Source organism: Ambystoma mexicanum, chromosome 13 (assembly GCF_040938575.1).
Source record: "Ambystoma mexicanum isolate Mex_15411 chromosome 13, UKY_AmexF1_1, whole genome shotgun sequence".
In the NCBI taxonomy this organism is placed as follows: Eukaryota; Metazoa; Chordata; class Amphibia; order Caudata; family Ambystomatidae; genus Ambystoma; species Ambystoma mexicanum.
In genome coordinates, this window is record NC_090938.1 from 230,105,438 (window position 1) to 230,125,593 (window position 20,156).

Genomic DNA, 20,156 nt, shown 5'->3' on the forward strand with positions numbered 1-20,156 from the left:
CGCCTGCAGCCTGAAGGCGTTGAGGCGCTGTTTCAAGAAGATGTCTTAGTTGCGTGATCTAGAGGCATTGCAAAGGTTACATGGAGCAAGTGTCTTGCAGTATACAGTGATATTCATATGATACATACAAGGGATGTCATAGTAGCCTCCCTGCCTCAATGGCACTGGAGGTGAACCTTCTCTGGCTCTGGGGGCTCTTATGATCCTTCCTGAAGTGTTCTGCTTTCTCTGCCTCCTCTCCCCTGTTGGAATCCTGGATGACTGAGCGAATGCACTTGTCACCTGCCCACACTATGATCTCCGACACGGGCCTCTGAGCCACCAGTTAGACCCATGCACTGCCTCCCTGCCATACGCCACACTCGGTGGCTGTTAACTGTATGCCTACAACCCTCTAGCAGCTATTGACAGCTGATGTCTGCACATACACATCCACCAGCACACTGCATTTTCAATGATGATAATGTAGTTGTATTTATTTGGTATGCCATTCCCAAGTACTGCACTGCCCACTCCCACTTCCAACCCCAGGTCTCACCTTAACCATGCCTCTTCACTCCTGTGATGCCATTGTGAGCTGACCTCATGGGATGGGTGTCTGGCTTCACTCCATTCTACCATTCTTGCATCGTTGCACTGTGCGACACCTGTGTGTATTGAGTTTGTGATTTACATGTCATGTCACATCCATTGTACATGGCTCTGAGACAGTAGTCAGCAAGTCACATCTAATGCAGTATTACAGATCAGGCATGGCTATGGTATGTGGCATATGTGCTTTTGCATCTGTGATGTTGGTGGATGAACTATGCCAATCAGGTGCTCATGTGTGTAGCAGGTGCTAGGCACCATGCACTTCAGGTTGTATTTAGCCCTTCCACGCAGTTCCATGGCTGCTTTCATGCTAGCCTTCACTTGCATCGACACTGTGTAGGTGCTGGAGTTTGTGACATGGCAGGTTGATGTTACATGATGACACTGTGATGCCTATGTGTGTGGTATATGGTATTTACATAGCTCTTCATTTCTCCAGCATGGGGTCTGGCATGGATTCACATGCTCATGAATATTCCCCGTCGTCAGGCTGGGAATCCTCCGTAAAGAAAAAATCAGTTTTGTTTCTGAACTGTCTTTCTCCTAATAATCAATTGCTGGTCTCTTGGTCATACTGCCCCCAGTCAATGACTGCCCTCTACCTAAGCCCCTCCTCTGGCAGCCATCTTCAGATTTTGACCACACGTTCAAGTGTCGGGAGTCCTCGTGCTATAGCTCTCGAGCTTTTATTGCGTTTTGCAATTTTTCAAAGAGTTTAATCTCATTTTTTTCGGTCAATCGAGCCTCAAGCTCTACCGTTTCTACTTCCAATCAACGGGGACCCGTTTTGGAATTTTCTACACCCCTCAAGAAATTTCGTCGAGTTTCGCTTCTTTGAGGATTCCAGAAGGTCTTTGAGGCCTACCCCGCGTAGGACAAAGGAAACGCGACGCCCGGATCCAAGCTGTTCAGGAGCTGCCCTGGATGCGGATTGCAGAATGTCTTCAAGGAGGATGAGCATTCCAGATGTGTCTACTGCCTTCACAAAGACAAAACGCACGTGGAGAAGGACTGTGCGTTTTGCAAGAATGTCGGAACGGACCATGAGGGATCGGTGTGTCCGGATCACCAACTGGCTGGAAGGGAAGAGCCCAGCGGTAGGTGAGACGAGGAGGTCCGAGTGGTCTTCTAAGACCCTTTGAGGGATCTCCAGTGACAGGGGCCCAACATAAGGCAAGGCACCGCAAGTCCGCGGGCACCGGGAGCGCCGATCGGTCTGGCTCCTCGGCTGCCAGGCAGGTTGCACTTTCACCGACACCATCAACCACAAGCCAACGCTATGGCTGGGGGAAGAGGAAATCGGAGAACCCGGGTAAGCTTCAGGAGAAGCCCCAGTTGATCCCGACGGAGACAGCCGAGGGGAGCGAGGCGGTGACCCTCGCCCCAAGGTGAAGGCCTCAAGCGCACCCAAATTCGTGAAGGCCCTGATTCACCCGGCTAAGGCCTCTATCGAGGGAGTCGCAGCGGCCCTGGTGAAGTGTGTGGAGGCTACCCCAGTGGAGGCGACCTCGGGGGGCCCAGAATTTCCCTGCCACCGCGGAGGGAACCCTCTTTTCAGCATATCGATAAGACCCCCTGAAAGCCCCGGTGGAAAAAGAGGGGGGGGCGGTGGCCATCACAGACACTGATACAGCCTCTGAGGAGCAGCTGGCTGGAGTCGTGAAGATCCTGAACAAGAAGTTCGAGGAAGTCCCACGGGAGGGATCCCGACGAGACGGACGAGGAAAGCGACTGTGGTGCCGACGAGAAGCCCGTGGAGGCAGGGGATTTCACTCCCCAGCCATCGCTCCTGTCGCAGCCAGTACTTGGGCCACAAGACAACTCAGGAGCGATCCAGGCCTTGTGTACGGAGATAAGGACAAGGTTGCCCTTACCACCAACGGACGATCCAGCGGAGCATGGACCATCAGGAAGCCCTCCAAGTAAGTGGAGGAAAGTTCATCCCCCCCGTCCCCGCCCAGCCAGCCTTCTCAACCTTCATCGCCCTCTCCAGATCCCAGGGATGACACGGGAACGGAGACGGCCACGACGGGGACGGATGACGACGGTGGTGACTACTGGATGGGTCATCCATCACCACCTCCTCGGGCCTCTCCGCCCGACGAAATTGGCTCCTTCCACGCCATGATCGCCAGGGCATCCAAGCTCTTCCAGCTCTGCCCCGAGGAACAGAAGAAGGAAGGTTTCCTCTATCAACGGCGTGAGGCCTAGAGGAAGACGGTCCTCTCGATTCCCTTACTCGACATCTGTGACGAGGGGCTGTCGCTCCTGAAGAACCCGTCCACGGCCCCCACCAGGAGAGACCTGTACGAGAAGTACTGGGTCCCGCATTCCACCCCCTTGTGCCTTAGGGCGCAGCCTACCCCGGATTCGGTCATCTCCGCGGCGGCCAAGAAGAAAACGGCGGGGTCGACGGCTTCAACTTCGACCTCCCCACCGGACTGCGAGGGGAAGAAACTGGACGCCATGGGTCGACGGGTCGTCATGTCGGCGGCGACCACGATTAAAGCGCCCAACGCTCTTTCGATTGTGGCTCGCTACGACAGGGAGCTGTGGTTTAAGATCGCTCCCCTGCTGGACTTCCTCCCGGGCGACAAGAGGGCTGAAGCCCTGGAGATCCTACAGGAAGGCGAGGTGGCATCGGACCATGCCAAAACGGTGGCCACGGACATTGCTGACACCGGTTTTCGCCAGATGGGCAACATAGTTTGCCTTCGCTGGCGTGGTTGGCTCAAGGCAACCGATTTCCACCAGGATGTGCAGACCAGGGTTCTGGACATGCCTTTCGACGGGAACAATCTGTTTGGCAAGACTGTGGACGAGTCTCTGCAGGCCATCAAGGCCGACGCAGACGGCTCGGGCCTTGAGGGTTCTGCAACAACAGCCGCCCTTTCAGAACTCTGGAGGCAAGCAAGGTGCCTCCAAAGTATTCACCGGCGGCTCCTCGACGTACCGCCAGGCGACCCGCTCCTCGTCGCAGGAGGCCTACAGAGGACGGGGCAAGTCAGGAGGGTCTCGGCGGCAAGGCCGCTGCCAAGCAGGACTGAACCGGCCGTAGCGTCGGGCCCCCACCTGAGCACCCCAGTGGGAGGCCGGCTGGCGAACTTCGTCAGCATGTGGGAGTCCATCTCCACCGACCGATGGGTGCTGGATGCCCTGGCCTGCGGACACACTCGTTTCTAAAGAAGTGCCCCCCGCCTTCCACCCGTGGCCAAGAAGGAAAACCACGTCCCTCAACTGCTACTGGAAGTAAGGGCGATGCTGAAGAAAGGAGCCATCGAGCTTGTCCCAAAGAGGCTCCGGAGTGTACTCGCGATACTTCCTCGTAAGAAAGAAGACCGGCGGCTGGCGACCCAACCTGGACCTTCGTCGTCTAAACAAGTACATAAAGTCCCAGAAGTTCCGCATGGTCACCCTCCAGCACGTGCTTGGTCAGCTGGAGGAAGGCGACTTCCTATCGTCGCTGGACTTGAAGGATGCCTACTTTCACATCCCCATTCTAAAAGGACATCGGAAGTTCCTGAGATTTGTAGTCCAGGGGCGACATTATCAGTTCAAGGCCCTTCCCTTCGGATTGAAGTCGGCACCCAGGGTATTCACCAAGTGCCTAGCACCAGTGGCGGCACCTGCAGGGGATCCACGTCTACCCCTACCTGGACGATTGGCTCATCCAAGCAAAGACAAGAGAACTCGCCGTCGGGCACACTGCGAAGACCGTCCAACTGCTCACGCAGCTGGGATTCTCAACTTCGTGAAATCCCACTTAGTGCTGTCGCAAGTCGCCCTGTTCCTAGGAGCCAGGCTCGACACAGTGGCGCGATTGGCCTCTCCGTCTGAGGAAAGGACGAAGGCCATCCTGGGCAAGGTGTAACGGCTGTCGACCATTGACGTGGCCAGGGTGAGATCCATCAAGTCCCTGCTCGGCATGATGTCCTAGTGCATCTACCTCGTGCGCCTGTGCAGGTTGCGGATGTGTCCACTACAAGAGTTCCTCGATGCCCGTTGGATGCAGGCGAGGGGCAGCTTCGAAGACAGGATCTCGCTCAACGAGACCTTCCGCCAAGCTATCCGGTGGTGGGGCACCTGCGTGAATCTGGCGGTGGGTATGGACTTCCAGACCCCGGCACATCAGGCGACTGTGACGACGGACGCCTCACTGGAGGGATGGGGGGCGCACACCAGAGATCTCCACGCAAGAGTCCTTTGGCTCCCGGAGGAGAGGTCACTACACATCAATGTCCTGGAGCTCTGAGCCGTGTTCTGGGCCCTCAGGTCGTTCCTCCCATCCCTCAAGGGCAAGGTGGTAAGGATCTTCACTGACAACACCACCACGATGTTCTACATCCGGAAGCATGGAGGCACCAGATCCCCAGCCCTATCCAAGGAAGCCCAGGATCTGTGGCACTGGGCCGTCGCCCAAGGGATGTTTCTGGTACCCTTCCACCTGGCAGTAATAAAGAACACCATCGCCGACTCACTCAGCAGGGAGCTGCGGTTGTGCCACGAGTGGGAACTGCGCCAGGATCAAGTGGATCTACTTTTCCAACGATTGGACAATCCCCAGATCGACCTATTTGCGACAGCGGAGAACACCAAGTGCTGGAGGTTCGCCAGCAGGTTTCCCCAGTCGGGGAGCATGGGCGATGCCTTCTCGTTCCCCTGGGACGGCCTGTTCCTGTATGCGTTCCCACCGTTGCCGTTGCAACTCATCAACCAACTCAGATGGTCCCGGTGCAGGATGATCTTCGTCGCACCGGCGTGGCCGAGGCAGATCTGGTTCCCGGACCTTCTGGACATGTCGACGTCCCCGGTCACCCTCCCGCCCCCCTCCCTCTCCCCTTACCCCCCACCCCCCTGTCAAACTGCTGACAGACACGGACCTCCTCGCCAGAGAAGGAGACGCCATCCTCCACCACAACCCGGGGTCGCTGAACTTGCAGGCTTGGCTCCTGCAGCACTAGAGTTTGGAGGGTACGATATCCCGGCGGACTGCAAGGAGGTGCTTGCAAAGGCCAGGACGTCCTCAACTCTCAAGTGTTATGGACACAAATGGAAGAGGTTCTCTGTCTGGCGCTGTGCACAGAAGATTAACCCTCTGCGGATTACGGCCCCTCAAGTGCTGCTGTACCTACTGTCGCTGGCCAAGGCGGGGCTAGCTCATGCCTCCATCAAGATACATCTGGCGGCGATTTCCCGCTACACCAGGACGCCGGGGGTGATCATCTGTGGTCTCATCGACTGGTGAAGGAGTTTATGAAGGGGCTGTTCCGATCATTCCCGCCGGTGAAGGCTCCGGCCCCGGCGTGGGAGCTCAACGTGGTGCTGGGCAGGCTCATGGCCCATTCGAGCCTATGCATTCAGCACCGTTGAACTTCCTATTGTGGAAGACAGCGTTTCTTGTGGCCATTCCTCCGCGCGAAGAGTGGTAGAGATCCAGGCCCTCTCCTGCAGACCACCCTACCTGACATTCCACGAGACGAGGGTGGTGCTGAGGACGCACCCCTCCTTCATGCCCAAGGTGCCAACCGACTTCCATCTTAACGAACCCTTGGTGTTACCCGTTTTCTTCCCGTCGCCTTTGTCGCCGGCCGAGAGGACTTTGCACTCGCTGGATGTGGCTAGAGTGCTGAAGTTCTACGTGGACCGCACAAAGAGTTTTCGGAAGACATCACAGCTGTTTGTGAACTTTGGGACTGTGAACCAAGGGAAGGCCCTCTCGAAGGCTTTCATTTCCAGATGGGTCTCCGGCTGCATCATGCACTGTTAACGGTTGGCAAACCGACCTTTGCCCGGCCGTCCAAGCCCATTTGGCCAGAGCGATCGCTGTTGGACATCTGCAGGGCTGCTACGTGGAGGTCGACACACACCTTCACGAGATTCTACTGCGTCGACTGGGATTCCAGGGTGGAATCCAGAGTCGGCCAGGCAGTGCTGCGCAACCTGTTCCCCTGAAGGTGGACCTGGTGAGGGAGTAATAAATGCGTAATGTTGAGCCTTGCCACCTGCCATGGTTGTGCATGTGTGTACTGCTATGTATTATTGTCTTTATGAGCATGTGAATCCATGCCAGACCCCATGCTGGAGAAGGAACAAGTTACTTACCTGTAACTGTTGTTCTCCCGCATAGGTCTGGCATGGATTCACATGCAGACCCTCCATCCTACCCCTCTGCAGCTCTTCTTTTGTCCTACTGCCACTTTACGCGCTACAAATTCTGAAGATGGCTGCCAGAGGGGCTTAGGTAGAGGGCAGTCATTGGCTGGGGGCAGTATCACCCATAGACCAGTGATTGGTTATTAGGAGAAAGACAATTCAGAAACGAAACTGATTTTTTCTTTACTGAGGATTCCCAGCCTGACGACGGGGGATATTCATGAGCATCTGAATCCATGCCAGACCCATGCTGGAGAACAACAGTTACAGGTAAGTAACTTGTTCCTTTCTTGCTTTCCATGTGCAGGTGATGAGGCACTGGATGCAGAGGAGGAGGAACAGGATAGTGTGCCACGACCAACCACCAGTGGAGGATGTGGTGTGGTAGCCCATGAAGTTCCACTGGTGCTACAGGCCATCCTGGCCCAGACTCTGTCTGATTCCGCCTCCGAGGAAGCCTTAGGCTCTTGTGGTGAATCAGATATGGATACCTCCTTGGTGTTGCAGGTGAGTGCATAGACTGTGGGTGCTGTTGCATCCCAAACGTCTGGAGGGGGAGAAGACCCCTCACAGGGCCAGTCAGTGTCGGGACGTCCGCCTGTGATGGTTACGTTTGCAGGGTCACACTCCACAGTATTGACTCCTGGTCCTAAGGCAGCAGATCCAGGAAGGGATGCAGTCCTGCAGCCACAGACTGCTTCATCGCATCAAGAGCCAGGTACCCTTGGCCTAGGCAGGCCTGGGATCTGCCAACGCGGTGGTAGTGTGTTAGCTGGCGATACTGTGTGGGAGCAGTCCATGTATGCTGTTACACAACAGGCTGCTTCACATGAGATGTTGGCTCAGGGCATGAATAGTGTGGCCAATTCCATGATGCCCCCAGCAAGACAGGTGGAGCACCAGCAGCAGGCATTCCGGTCCACATGCCACTCACACAGGCTGAACATGGTGGCCAGCAACAGGAGCTGACGGGTGGAACTGAGGGCTCTGCGTGCATCCTTTGCTGCAGAGGGTCAGGCCAACAGGGCAGCCCTGAGGTCAGAGTATAGGTCCCTCAGGACTACACTGGCTGCACTCGAGGCAGCCAGCAATAGACAGTTTGAACAGCAGATGCAACTGATGACTCGTACCATCACAGAGGAACTGCGTGCATCCCGTGAGGTGTTGCATGGAGACCTCTGGGCCATCATGTTGCAGATGCAAGCATCTCACTCCTGCATGGCCACTGCCATGGAGGACCAGACCAGGGCTGTGCGTGGTTATCCTCCCTTTCCATTACCACATTCTGATGCAGCACCACAGGGTGGCGACAACAGCGACGGGTCTCCCACTCCATCATAGCTGTTGTGGCCCATTAATCCATGGAGGGTTATTTGACATCCACACATGTGGGTGTTGACGTGCGCCCTGCACCTCCTCCTTCCTGGCCCACCCCCCAGGTCCCCTACGGGCATTTTTGATTAAAAAAAGTATTTGTTTATTAGTCTATTGTGCATTTATGTGACTGTGTTGTCAGCTGAGGGCATCCACTGTAGGTTCCAGCTGGTCCCATAGAGGCGTGTCTCGTGTTGATGTTTGTGCCTTAGGTCCAGACACATGTGCCAGTCCTGCTTCCCCTTTCCATGGGCTTGCTAGGAGTGGAACGTGTGAAAGTAACTTACACAGTGGCATTGGGCTGCCATTCTATCTGTGAGCAGTCTCAAGTCCGACCTGTGTATACACCCCTAGTGGGATTCTTGATTGTTTATCCAGTGCATGGTTGCCATCATGTTGTTGACATGCATCCTTTGTTCATGTTCCATCTTCATGTATTGCCTTGACTGTCACCATTGTTGTTAGCCTTCATGCTGTATACCCTTCCCTGGCCCCCTTTGGTTAGCAGTTCCACACAAATTTAGAAGGGTGCAATTTGAAGGGTGGCAAGTCACGACACATTGAGGCACATGTGCATTTGGGTATGGTCATGGTCAGACAGATTAACTCTTGGGTCCTGTGTTTCTCGTTTGTTGTACTGGCCAATTGCTGTTCCTGTGTACATGATTATATTGATGAGTGAGTTATTTCTGGACTTTTTAGGTTGATTGTCGCACGCTTTGTGGTAGTAGTGTTGTGTTGGCCATTTATTTCTCTTAGACATTGCATGGCATAGTGTGGCAAGCAGGTGTCATGAAGTGTAGGAGGGTTTAGGTGACATACCGGCATTTAGATGTGTACTTTGTCCTGCCATTTCTAGCATACTCCATCTTCCATGTGTTCCTTTTGTACACACGAGATTGAGATACATTTAGTACTAAGTAATGCACACAATGTAGCACTTCCGAGGACTCATTCTCAGGGTGGTAAGATTGGGACAGGTGATTATCCTTTGTCATTGATTGTCACCTGGAATGTGCCAGGGCTGTGTGCACTCCGCAGGGGTTGGTTGTTAGGTGAAAAATTGTGCCACAAGCTGGGTACGGGCAGCCTCGCCACATGCCCTTTCCCCTCCCATGCGCAGCCGGCGTGCATGTGGTTGGGGATGTGGGGGCACCACCATGTCCACCGGTATGCCACGCCATGTTGCAATATTGTGCAGGACACCTGCTGCCACAATGATCCTGCACACTACTGGTGGCGCATATAGTAGCTCACCACTATAGTGGTCAAGGGAGCGGAAGCGTGACTTTAGCACTCTGAATGTGCGCTTCACCATGCCCCTAATTGCAATATGGGCTGCTTTCTATTGTAGGCGTTCATGGTGTCGCAGTGACATGTTGAACCCCCGCGTATTCAGCGCAAGTCTCCAGTAAGCCACGCGCTGTGTTCCATGAATCAACAAACGGACCGTTTTTCAGCGCTATTTTAATCTGTGATTCGGGCCCATAGTCTGCCCAAAGGCTGGAACCGCCTGCACAAAGCTTCTGTAGATGGACCTAATTCCGTTTTTATGGACGTGGTGTTGAAGGACACAAACAAGGCTGCTGTCAAGTAGGTGAGCTGAGAAAGCAAAGGGCCTTTTAGTATCTCGTCTAAGTGATCTAGTCGAGCTTGTAACCACCCATGAGGGATGCATTTTAGCCATGTCTTTTTTTTTATTTTGTATTTTTATACGGACAACATTTTACATATTCCAAGCAAAAGGGCTACTGCTATTAAAGGTTTCAACACTGTTGGTCCCATACCTGGTGGGGGATCTATGCCAGTGATACCTTTTTATTGAACCAAAGCAAGTAAAAGTTCTTACTTCATATAGACTATTTAAAAGTGACGGTGAAGTGATGGTGATCAAAAACAAAAAAGCAAGGCTTTGTTTCAAGTGGAATTGTGGGCCACTTTTATTGGAAAGCATTATGGATTATAAATGTGATGCTTGTTAATCTGCTTAGAATCACATGCTGTGCAACATCCAGTGGTAACCAGGCAGTATTGCATCTTGTCTTTCGGGGACCGAAAGGGGACGTCTGCATAGGCGTGTCTGTAACACTATCCCTATCCAAAATCCCTCAAGCGCCGAGGTCCCTCGGAATGTTTTTTCCGCCCAGGTAACTGGTCGCCCTATAGCGGTGCTCTTACTAGAGACATTGTTTATCTTTACCGAATTGTGGTTTCATTCCCCGTTAAGTCACTTCGCCCAATAAGAACATCTTCGACAAAGACTACAGGGGAATCGTCTACGGCTGTGGATTTCGGCACCTAAGATCCAGCGGTCAGATTTTCCACGTGGTCGGGCCCTCTGGCCGACCTATACTGTACGAAGAGTGCGGTCGGGTGGCCATATTGTTTAGACCAACAGGGAAAAGAGGGGAAAGGAGGAAAGACATACTAGTCATCCTTCCCTTTGGCTCTGGAAAGGACTCCTTTTAGATTCTGCCCTAAGTGTAGGGTGAGATATCCTTGGAAGGACGAACATAGGACGTCTAACTCCTGTCTCCCCCCAGAGCACGAGAAGCGGCGTGCAAACTCCTTCGGCCTAAGACCCTTAAGGAGTGGTGGGCCGCGTACGGTATGTCGTGTGTGGAGCCCCCTTCTCCCACCGCCACGCCAGCTGAAAGTGACGGGGGTACTTCTGATGACCAAACGTCCGTTACAGATGTGTTAGACCTTGAGGCGGACGCTTCTAGGTCCGCCACGCCCGTCCCTGACCCTTTAAGGCTCGACTCCGGTCTTGCTACAGGGACCACACCTGGCGACGGGGGCGTACAAGCGCATTGCATAAGCACACAACCCCTACGCCAGTTTCGACGTCCTCGTCGAAATGAGCAAAAGCGCCAACAGGGCCGCCGAAAACTTCACTGGTTCCCTCATATTGTTCCGATCCAAAGCCTTCCCTGCATCCGCAGCAGCGTTTTGCGACTGGGCAATCCAAATCAGCTAAGGGAGCTACTCTGAAACCTACACGCGTCGAAGTGCGGGAGATGAAAAGTATGACTAGGCCTCTACCCGGAAAACCGACCGCTAGGCCCTCTAGTGCCGCGGACAGTATTACAAGTGCCGATAAATCATCGGAGCCTTTGTCTCACGACAATTCAGCAACTATCGAAAGTTGCATCGGAAGAATTACAGCGGCGGTGGGCCTTACTCCGGTTCCGCCTAAGGTTATGGGCCAATCCGTGGAAAAGTTTTCGGCGGATTGGGTTCCTGATTCCGATAAGGTTTACGTAGATAGTCGAGAGCCTCTTTCCGACACCCTGAGGGGTTCCTTTCGACGCCGTAGTGCGGAGAACGTAGTTTCTCATCACGTTGGCACGTTTGGTTCCTCTAAATGGACTACAGAAAAATTCGAAGGGTGCATTGATCGGCTAGAGCAGATCATCAGTTCTTCTGATCATCCGCCCCCGAGAAAGGCTCGGGGAGACCCTAACGTCCAAATTCAGGAAGATCAGTCTCAGGTTTTCCAACAGGAAGACGTGGTCCAGATAGACACATATAGAGACCTCTATAATGAAGAAGCTTCTTTTCTGCAAAACTATGAGGGAGCATGAGACTATAAGGTCTCTGCATCAAATTACAGAAACCCTCCTCCCAGATGGGTAATAACTCTCGGCGGTCCTTTCAAGGGCAAGCACGTGCTGGTCAAAACAACTACGGCACGGGTAACTACAACACAAATCAAACATCTGGAAGCCCCACTTACTACTACCCCTCAAGGGGTCAGAAACGCGGCAAGGGTAGAGGCAGAGGCCCCAATCCCAGAGAAGCCACGGCCTCTGGTCAGAAATGACCATCAAGTCCAGGTCCCCTCTCATGTCACCCCGGTCGGGGGGCGATTAACATCTTTCCTCAGGGCATGGGAGGGAATAACTTTAAGACTAGTGGGTCTTAAAGATGGTCGCCCACGGTTACTGCGTGTAATTCGCCCGACCTCCACAGTTCAGACCACCGCGCTCGCGCCTTTCGCCGGACCATCTGGAAATCCTGATCCAAGAGGTGAAAGCACTGCTGGGAAAGGACGCCATAGAAGCTGTCCCTATTTTTCAGGTAAACAAGGGTATTTATTCAGTATACTTCCTTGTACCCAAAAAGGATCTCACCATGTGCCCTGTTCTAGACCTGCGCCCAGCCAACAAGTTCATAAAACCCCAGACGTTTTGCATGGCAGCACTGCAGGAGGTGATACCATTGCTGAAACAGGGGGACTTCATGGCAACATTGGACATGAAAGATGCATACTTTCATATTTCAATGTTGCCAGCGCACAGAACATATCTGAGGTTAATGATCCAGGACAAACATTACCAATTCAAGGTACTCCCCTTGGGCATCGACTCGGCGCCAAGGGTGTTTACCAAAGTCCTGGCAGTGGCAGCAGGACACCTGCGCAGACTATCAGTCCCAGTTTACCCTTACCTCGACAACTGGCTCATCACGGGGGACTCGTTCGACGCTAGTTTTTTGAACACCCAAAAAACAGTAGATCTACTCTTCAGCCTGGGTTTCTCGATAATCGAAAAGAAATCCAGTTTAGTCCCCAGTCAAGTAAAACAATTTCTGGGAGCTCTAATTCGGACAGAAGACTGTTTCGTCTTCCCCTCCAGCGAGAGGGTTCAGAACATGCTTTCACAGATCCCTCAATATGTAGCAAGTCGGGAGGTGACGGTACACATAGCAATGCGCTTGCTAGGAATGATGGCATCATGCATATACTTGGTTCCCCACGCGCGACTGCTTCCCATGTAAGAGTGGCTCAACAGCCAGTGGTGTGAGGCCAGCGGACAATGGGAAGTTCTGGTAGTTGTTGGTGGTGGTGAGTCGGGCACTCCTTGAATTTGCAAATCAATTATAATTAATTGTATCGTTATAATATTACAAGTTTGGGGGGCAACCCCACTGAAAAAGGTGCCTCCGTGATGTGGCACCTGAAAGAACCATAGAAAAAGAAAAGACCTTGGCCGTGTGGCCAGCGGTGCGGGCTGCACACCCTTATTCCACTGCACAGTGGCGTAGTTCAAAGATAATGGTAAAAAATATTCTTAAATTGATTCCTTCTTTCGAAAAGAGTTTTAATTAATCAGGCTTCATTAGCTTTCTTTAAATCAAATCAAATTGTCGTGGCAGAATTCATCACATATGCGCCCTATTTATTTCGGGTCGAAACCCTTCGTCAGGGCCTGTGATTACACCTTCTCTTAAAGTATTCGGTCTCAACTATCACAACATAGTCCACATTGCATTAAAAGTCAACATTGCATTAAAAATCAAACACAAATATCATCAGTCACCAAGCATTAATGAAACATTTACATAACATATGCATTCAATATGTTGATATCAAGATAATAAAGGTTAATAAAAGAATACTGTAGCGATAGTGCATTACCCCGTTTCCATTCAGGTGATGTGAGTTTCATGAATCATGTCGAGGTTGAAAATTATCAAAATTGAAAAATAACAGAAAAACTAAAATAATAAAAAAATTAAAAAAACATAAAAGAATAAATAAAAAACAATTGTCAGTGTGGTGGTCACGGTATAAGCCTACATATCCATAACATTTTACTCTCAATAAGTCTGCCAAGCCGGTACCACTAACCTTCAAAAAACGTAAAAGATCAAAAAAAATTGCACGTCCACCCGCGTGGGAAGAATATCTGATCTGCAGTGGTCTCTGTAACGAGATCGACCGCGTATGTATTAATAAATTCCAGCTACTAAATCGGATTCAGTGCAATACGTGGCATCATGTACGCAAATCAACTTACATATATCGTAAATCCGCTACATTCTTCAAGACCTGATCGGTCTAAATGTGCCTGCCACTTTCACCTGGGGTCTTGTCCGCAAGAGACTAACGCGTGCAACTGCGGTCTCTGTAAAGAGTTCAAACGCGTGTGAGTAAGTATAAATCACTCTACGTGTCAAACGTTGTGTTTCTGTTTAATATCCACTTACTTGTAGTTAGAGTCGCAGTTATCTGCCGGAGCTGAGCGCATTCACACGATTCCACGATAGTGTCTGTGAAAAAGTGTTGTGGCAGCAACCTGTTGCCTAGGCAACCATTGCTTTGTATAGAGCGGCCATTTTGGAATGGATCAAATGACTAGCTTTCCTCACGCTTGTTAAGCAACCATATTGGAACGGTGCAATGGTGAATGAAACCTATTGTATTAGTAAATGGAACTCATTCCAATCCATCAAAAGACGCTATGTGATGTTTATGCACATAATTACCACTAACTGCAAGTTGTACCTAAACATAAATGAGAAAATATTAAAAATTAAACAATGAAAAAATTAAATAAATAATGGAAATAAAAATAAATATAAAACTCAAAAATAAATAAAAATGTGAAACTTGTTCCCCTACTGAATTCAATACTTATATGCCCAAATATTCACATTTTTGTGTTACTCAACAATAAGACAGTTAGAATGGTTCATAAGAAACAACTCAGATCTAGCTCCTCGTTCATTCCATCTGGAGCAATCGACCACATCCTTTCTATCCATTGTGCCTCTTTCTGGGCTCTCAATTTCTTCATGTTTCTGTTTTGGCCTTTGGTTGTTATAACTTCCAAAACTGCAAAATTGGTAGTTGTCTTGCCACCCCTCCTTCTCTCTGCAGTGGTGGTCAAGAGAAAACCCCTTGAAGGGGAAGACCTTCACCACCCCTGCAGTGGAAGCCACTCTCACGACAGACGCATCTCTCACAGGGTGGGGAGCTCATCTGCTTCAACAGACAGCGCACAGAGTTTGGTCTCCTCAAGTAGCGTCCAATCATATAAACTTACTGGAGCTGTTAGCGGTGTTCAAAGCTCTGAAAGCCTTTCAGGTGCAACTGCAAGGGAAGACGGTCCTGATTCTGACTGCACTACAGCAATGTATTACCTGAACAAACAGGGGGGCACTCGCTCTCCAGGGCTATCCAAGCTGTCCCAAAACATTTCGATATGGGCTCTCAAACACAAGATGTTTTTGTTGTCCCAACATGTTGCCAGAAGAATACGAATGGCGACTGCACAAAGACATTGTGTCCAAAGTCTTCGCTGAATGGGGTTTCCCAGAGATCGACCTGTTCGCTACTCAGGACAACTCCCAATGCCAAGACTACGCCTCCAGGTACCCCCAGAACCGATCCAAGGGGAACGGTCTCTGGATAACTTGGTCGGGGAAATGTGTCTACCCTGCCCCCCCCTGACCCCCCCCCCCGACTCCCCTTCTCAACAAGATAGTGCACAAGATGCACCAGGAACCAGTTACCATGAAACTTGTGGGCCCGCCAACCCTGGTTCGCTCACCTGATGGAAATGTCCCTCTCCCCACCAGTCAAGCTGCCCTGCCCGTACAGCATTTTGTCTCAGGACAGGGGGGAGACCCTACACCCATGCCCACAAACTCTGAACTTAGCAGCCTGGCTCCTAGAGTTTGGACACCTGCAACTCCCTCAGAGGTGCATGGATATACTCAGGGAAGTGAGAAAACCAAATACACGTTATTGCTATGCCAGCAAATGGAAATGTTTTGTCATCTGGTGCAATTCCAAGGGCGTCATTCCCATCGATTGCGCACCCTCACACATTCTGCTGTATCTAACCCACCTGTTGGACACTGGGTTAGTCTTCAATTCCCTAAAGGGTCATCTGGCTGCTGTCAGCCTACACCACACCACATCACAACAAAAGGTATTGTGGTGGAAAATACTGGTGATTAAAGCCTTTATGGAAAGGGTTAAGAGGATTTATCCTCCCATCTCTCACCCAACCCCTAGATGGGATCTGAATGTGGTTTTTACCAGGCTCATGGGAGCTCCCTTTGAGCCTATGCATAAAGCAAGTCTGAAAGACCTGACTTGTACAACAAGCTTCCTAGTGGCTATCGCTTCTATCAGAAGGGTTAGCGAACTACAGGCTTTCTGTTCTTGACCCATTTGTTACAGTCCACAAAGATAAGGTAGTTCTGCACACACTTCCCAGGGTTGCGCCTAAATTTATCTCGAAGTTCCATGTGAACCAATCAATCGAACTACCCACTTTCTTCCAGAACCCTACGAACATGGCCGAAAGAAGCCTCAACACACTAGACGTGCGCAGGGCAGTCATGTTTTACCTGGAAAAACCTAAACCACTAAAGAAGACTAAACAATTATTTGTTTCAGTGGCAGCTGGTAGAGAAGGGAATCCTGTCTCTAAATCAGCTATCTCAAGGTGGATTGTCAAATGCATCACACTGTTACACACTTGCTAAGAGAGAACTGCCCTTCAAGCCTAGAGCACACTCTACTCGAGGCACTGGGGCATCCATAGTATTCATTGCAAATGTTCCTCTTGAGTCCATTTGCAAAGCGGCAACCTGGAGTTCTGTACACACCTTTACAAAACACTATTGCCTAGATATTAATTCTAGGTCTGATTCTCAGGTGGGACAAACAGTACTAAGACATCTTTCCTCTACTGCCCCTTCTCACAACCCACCTCCAACTCCGGGTACTGCTTGCTAGTCTATGCACAGCATGTGATTCTAAGCAGATTAACAAGCATCAGAAGACATGCATTACTTACCGTAATAGCATTTCTGATGATTGTACCTGCTTAGATTCACATGCGCCCTCCCTACATCACCGCTCGGGGTGGAAGGAACATAGACGTCTTACTACTTTCTCTCTTTATGTACTCACTCACCATAGCCTTGGGCTCCCTCATGGCACAAATAATACAATCGGACGGAGGGACCTCGGCGCATGAGGGATTTTGGGTACTACACACGTCACAATAGGGATAGTGTTAGACACGCATATGCCGACATCCCCTTTCGGTCCTCGAAAGACGAGATGCAAAACACTGCGGTTACCACTGGATGTCGGACCATATGCACAGCATGTGAATCTAAGCAGATGCAATCATCAGAAATGCTATTACGGTAAGTAATGCATGTCATCTTGGAGTTGTACTAAATAGGAAAGCTTCACACAAAAAAGTAGAGTAATTTTAGCCCATATGTATGGGGGGGGGCAATGCTTTGAAGGTAACATTTATCTCTAAAACCCAGCATTATGTTATATTTAAAAAGTTAGGATTGTCTTTATATGGACTAGTGTCCTTCATAGCCTGTCTTAAAGTTTGACTCAATAAATTGGAAGGTCACTTTTGGACACCTATTTTTGGGACTGCAAGAGTTACCATGTCACTTCTAATGAGATGTGAACTGGCTATCGTCTTGTTATTAAATACGGTAGTGAAAGTAATTTTTGTTTACTCTTGAGTCGAATAATATATTGAGAATATTGAAGGATGCTTCACTTGTGCTAAACAAGCACATCTGTTAGTCATCTTTTAAAAAAGAAAAAAAATACTGGATTGCTTTAGTGACAGAATGGAATTTCAACAATCCCTTGATGGTACAAATCAAAAATATGAAACGAAAGGCATAGTTATGGGATTGGTGCAATAACATTGCACAGATTGCTAAAATAGCCTTGTCACATGAGTATTCAAAACATCTAACTTCCTTCTTCTGTTCTCTAACTTGTATCCAAATGCGGAGGTGAGATGGATGTTTCCTAAATGTAGGTTGAATTTGTTAGAAACTATGGAGGTATTGGGTCCTCACCTTAAGATTGTGCCACTTTTGTAGAGAAGCCCAAAACAGTAAATGTTGAAACTTCTGAGCTTGATGCACTTAGACAAAGCATGTATATATGTTCACAACATTATATTCCTCTTGGCAGAAATGTTTGGGTCACCGTGCTTGAGTTGGCGACACAGGGACTTTGCCTTGCTATTGTAAGATTCTGGAATGAATTGAATAGGCAGTTAAGTGAGGTCTTGGAGGTTTGAAAAGAATGACATAAAACAAACATTAATTGTGATGTGTTTCTTTGTTACTGGTGAGTGGATGCAATTGTACTATGCATGTATAGTAAATGTATTGGTGTGTACATGATTTATGTAAACTAAAGATAGACTGTAAACAAGAAAAATATACATAAAGATGTTTTTGTATCCCTTGTGAAAGGCAAGATAAAGTCCTGCCCTTTAAACTATTAATCCATTCTTGTGACTTTGAGTGGTCAAACGTGTGGACAATTCATGCTTGTGAATATAACAGCATCTCTTCTATTTATTCAGATTGGGAGTACAGCAAGGGATTTGTTGATGCTGATATGATCAAGGACCACCTCCCGGCACCAGCTGACGATGTACTCATCCTTCTGTGTGGGCCACCCCCCATGGTCCAGTTTGCCTGCAACCCTAACTTGGATAAATTGGGATATCAGAATAAACTGCGTTTTGCTTACTGAGCTTACCTTTTCAGACAGTGCGTCACCTTAAAACTTGCTGTTATGTCAGACCCTATACACCATCTTTGTGCCTTCCAGTTCTGTAATCCAGTCCACAGACTTGGAAGATAGTTTCCGAAGTGTTAATCTCAGTTATTCTTGCAAATTGGAGTATCTGCATGGTGTTCCGAGGCAGTCATGCTAAGCCTGAAAAATTGAACAGTTTCCAAACTCTTATCCAGTGAGTTGATAGAGCATGGAAACTATTCACCATACTGGATTACAATCTCAGGATTGATGGGCAGACTATACAGCAAGAGGTTTTGAGTGTTCTTTATTGTGTGCTTAAAGCTACATACATACGTGCAGATAAGGTTTTCCGTCCGCTGGGCAGGGCACTGGTTGATTTCCAGCCGCCCCCTCCATCCACTCACCCCCGCCCCCCACCCCCGGACATGTATTCCTCACTCACATGTAATGTACAGTGAGCTAAGGCCTCCATTTTGAGTCTGTTATGGTTGGCCGACGGCCCACTGTCTTTATTAGCTTTTCAACAGTATGCCCACTATTTAAAAGCGGCAGTACTATCATAATGTTTTGATTGGTGTTTGTCATGTTTAACTTAAAAGAATTAAGTTGCACAGAACTGTTAAGACATGTTAAGTTTCAAGTTGGTCCTTTTTTTGAGTTGTCTGCTGTCAATGTTACAGACTTGGATACTTCAGCATACAGGTTGCATGCTTGACGAGGGACATGGCTTGAGCCCCAGCAGAAAAATAACAAATGCATTGTTGACTCTTGGAGAACTTCAAAGCCAAATGATGGTGGCTGATCATATGGGTTCAATGAAATTGATAAAAGATTCACACCCTTTATTTTTCTGAGTGTTTCTCATGATCGGGTTGACTGAAAATCTGAATTGAGTCTGTCAGGTGAGAAGCTTCAGCCCGGCTGGTGAGATTTGCAGAAGATGGCTTCAGAGTTTAAAACAATAAAATTAGCTCCACAGATGTTATGTGTCTTGGAGAATGTGAAGGCTATGTAACCAAAAAAGTATGCTCTTGTATATGTTCTTGATTTTCCACTTTGTATTTAGGATCCCAGTTAGCAAAACAGTGCTCAATGAGTAAGTGGTTTCAGCGATCCTCAGAGGGTTGGTCTCTTTCACAGACACGCATACAGTACCACATCCCATGGACAGCTACTCAGTGGAATAAATAGGTTATATCTTTTAATCAGGATTTTGTTCTGGAGTTGTTTTGTATGCCTTTTTATTTTGGTATTTGCTGTGAATTGTTAACCAGATGCATATTCATTATGACCACAAATTGCCTTATGTCACAAATCTGACTTTTATAGATTTGCAAACACCAAAACACTAAATAAAGTATCTTGTATTGTTTCAAAACTGTTTTCAGTTTCTAATGTCCAATCCTTGTGTTTTTTGGACGACGTTCTATGAAAATGGTGTGTGCCCTTCTTTGCTATTATAGTTCCTGAGTGGTTGTGCATTAGAGTATGAAGGAGAATGGCCTTTAGACAATGTACCCTAGTGCCACAGAACGTTGTGTGGGCCCTTTTCTCCATCAGCGGTATTCTTTGTTCACTCTTGACTGGATTGCAAACTCTGTCTCTACCTTAACCGCCCTTACCTTTACACATCTTTCGTGTTTAACTCTGCTCTCCCTTTACCCTTCGTCTCCTCTGCTACCCTTTT

The 20,156-nt window shown here is 49.3% G+C and overlaps 1 protein-coding gene across 1 annotated transcript in view; it reads left to right on the forward strand.

Moving 5' to 3' along the window:
• The window catches only part of CYB5R1 (cytochrome b5 reductase 1), a 357,555-nt gene extending 337,708 nt beyond the window's left edge, over positions 1–19,847 (forward strand). The window contains exon 9 of the mRNA XM_069633686.1: positions 18,288–19,847. Within this exon, the coding sequence (XP_069489787.1) occupies positions 18,288–18,460 (173 nt within the window). The 3' untranslated portion in view covers positions 18,461–19,847. The remainder of the gene's footprint in view (positions 1–18,287) is intronic.
• The last annotated feature ends 309 nt before the right edge of the window (positions 19,848–20,156 follow it).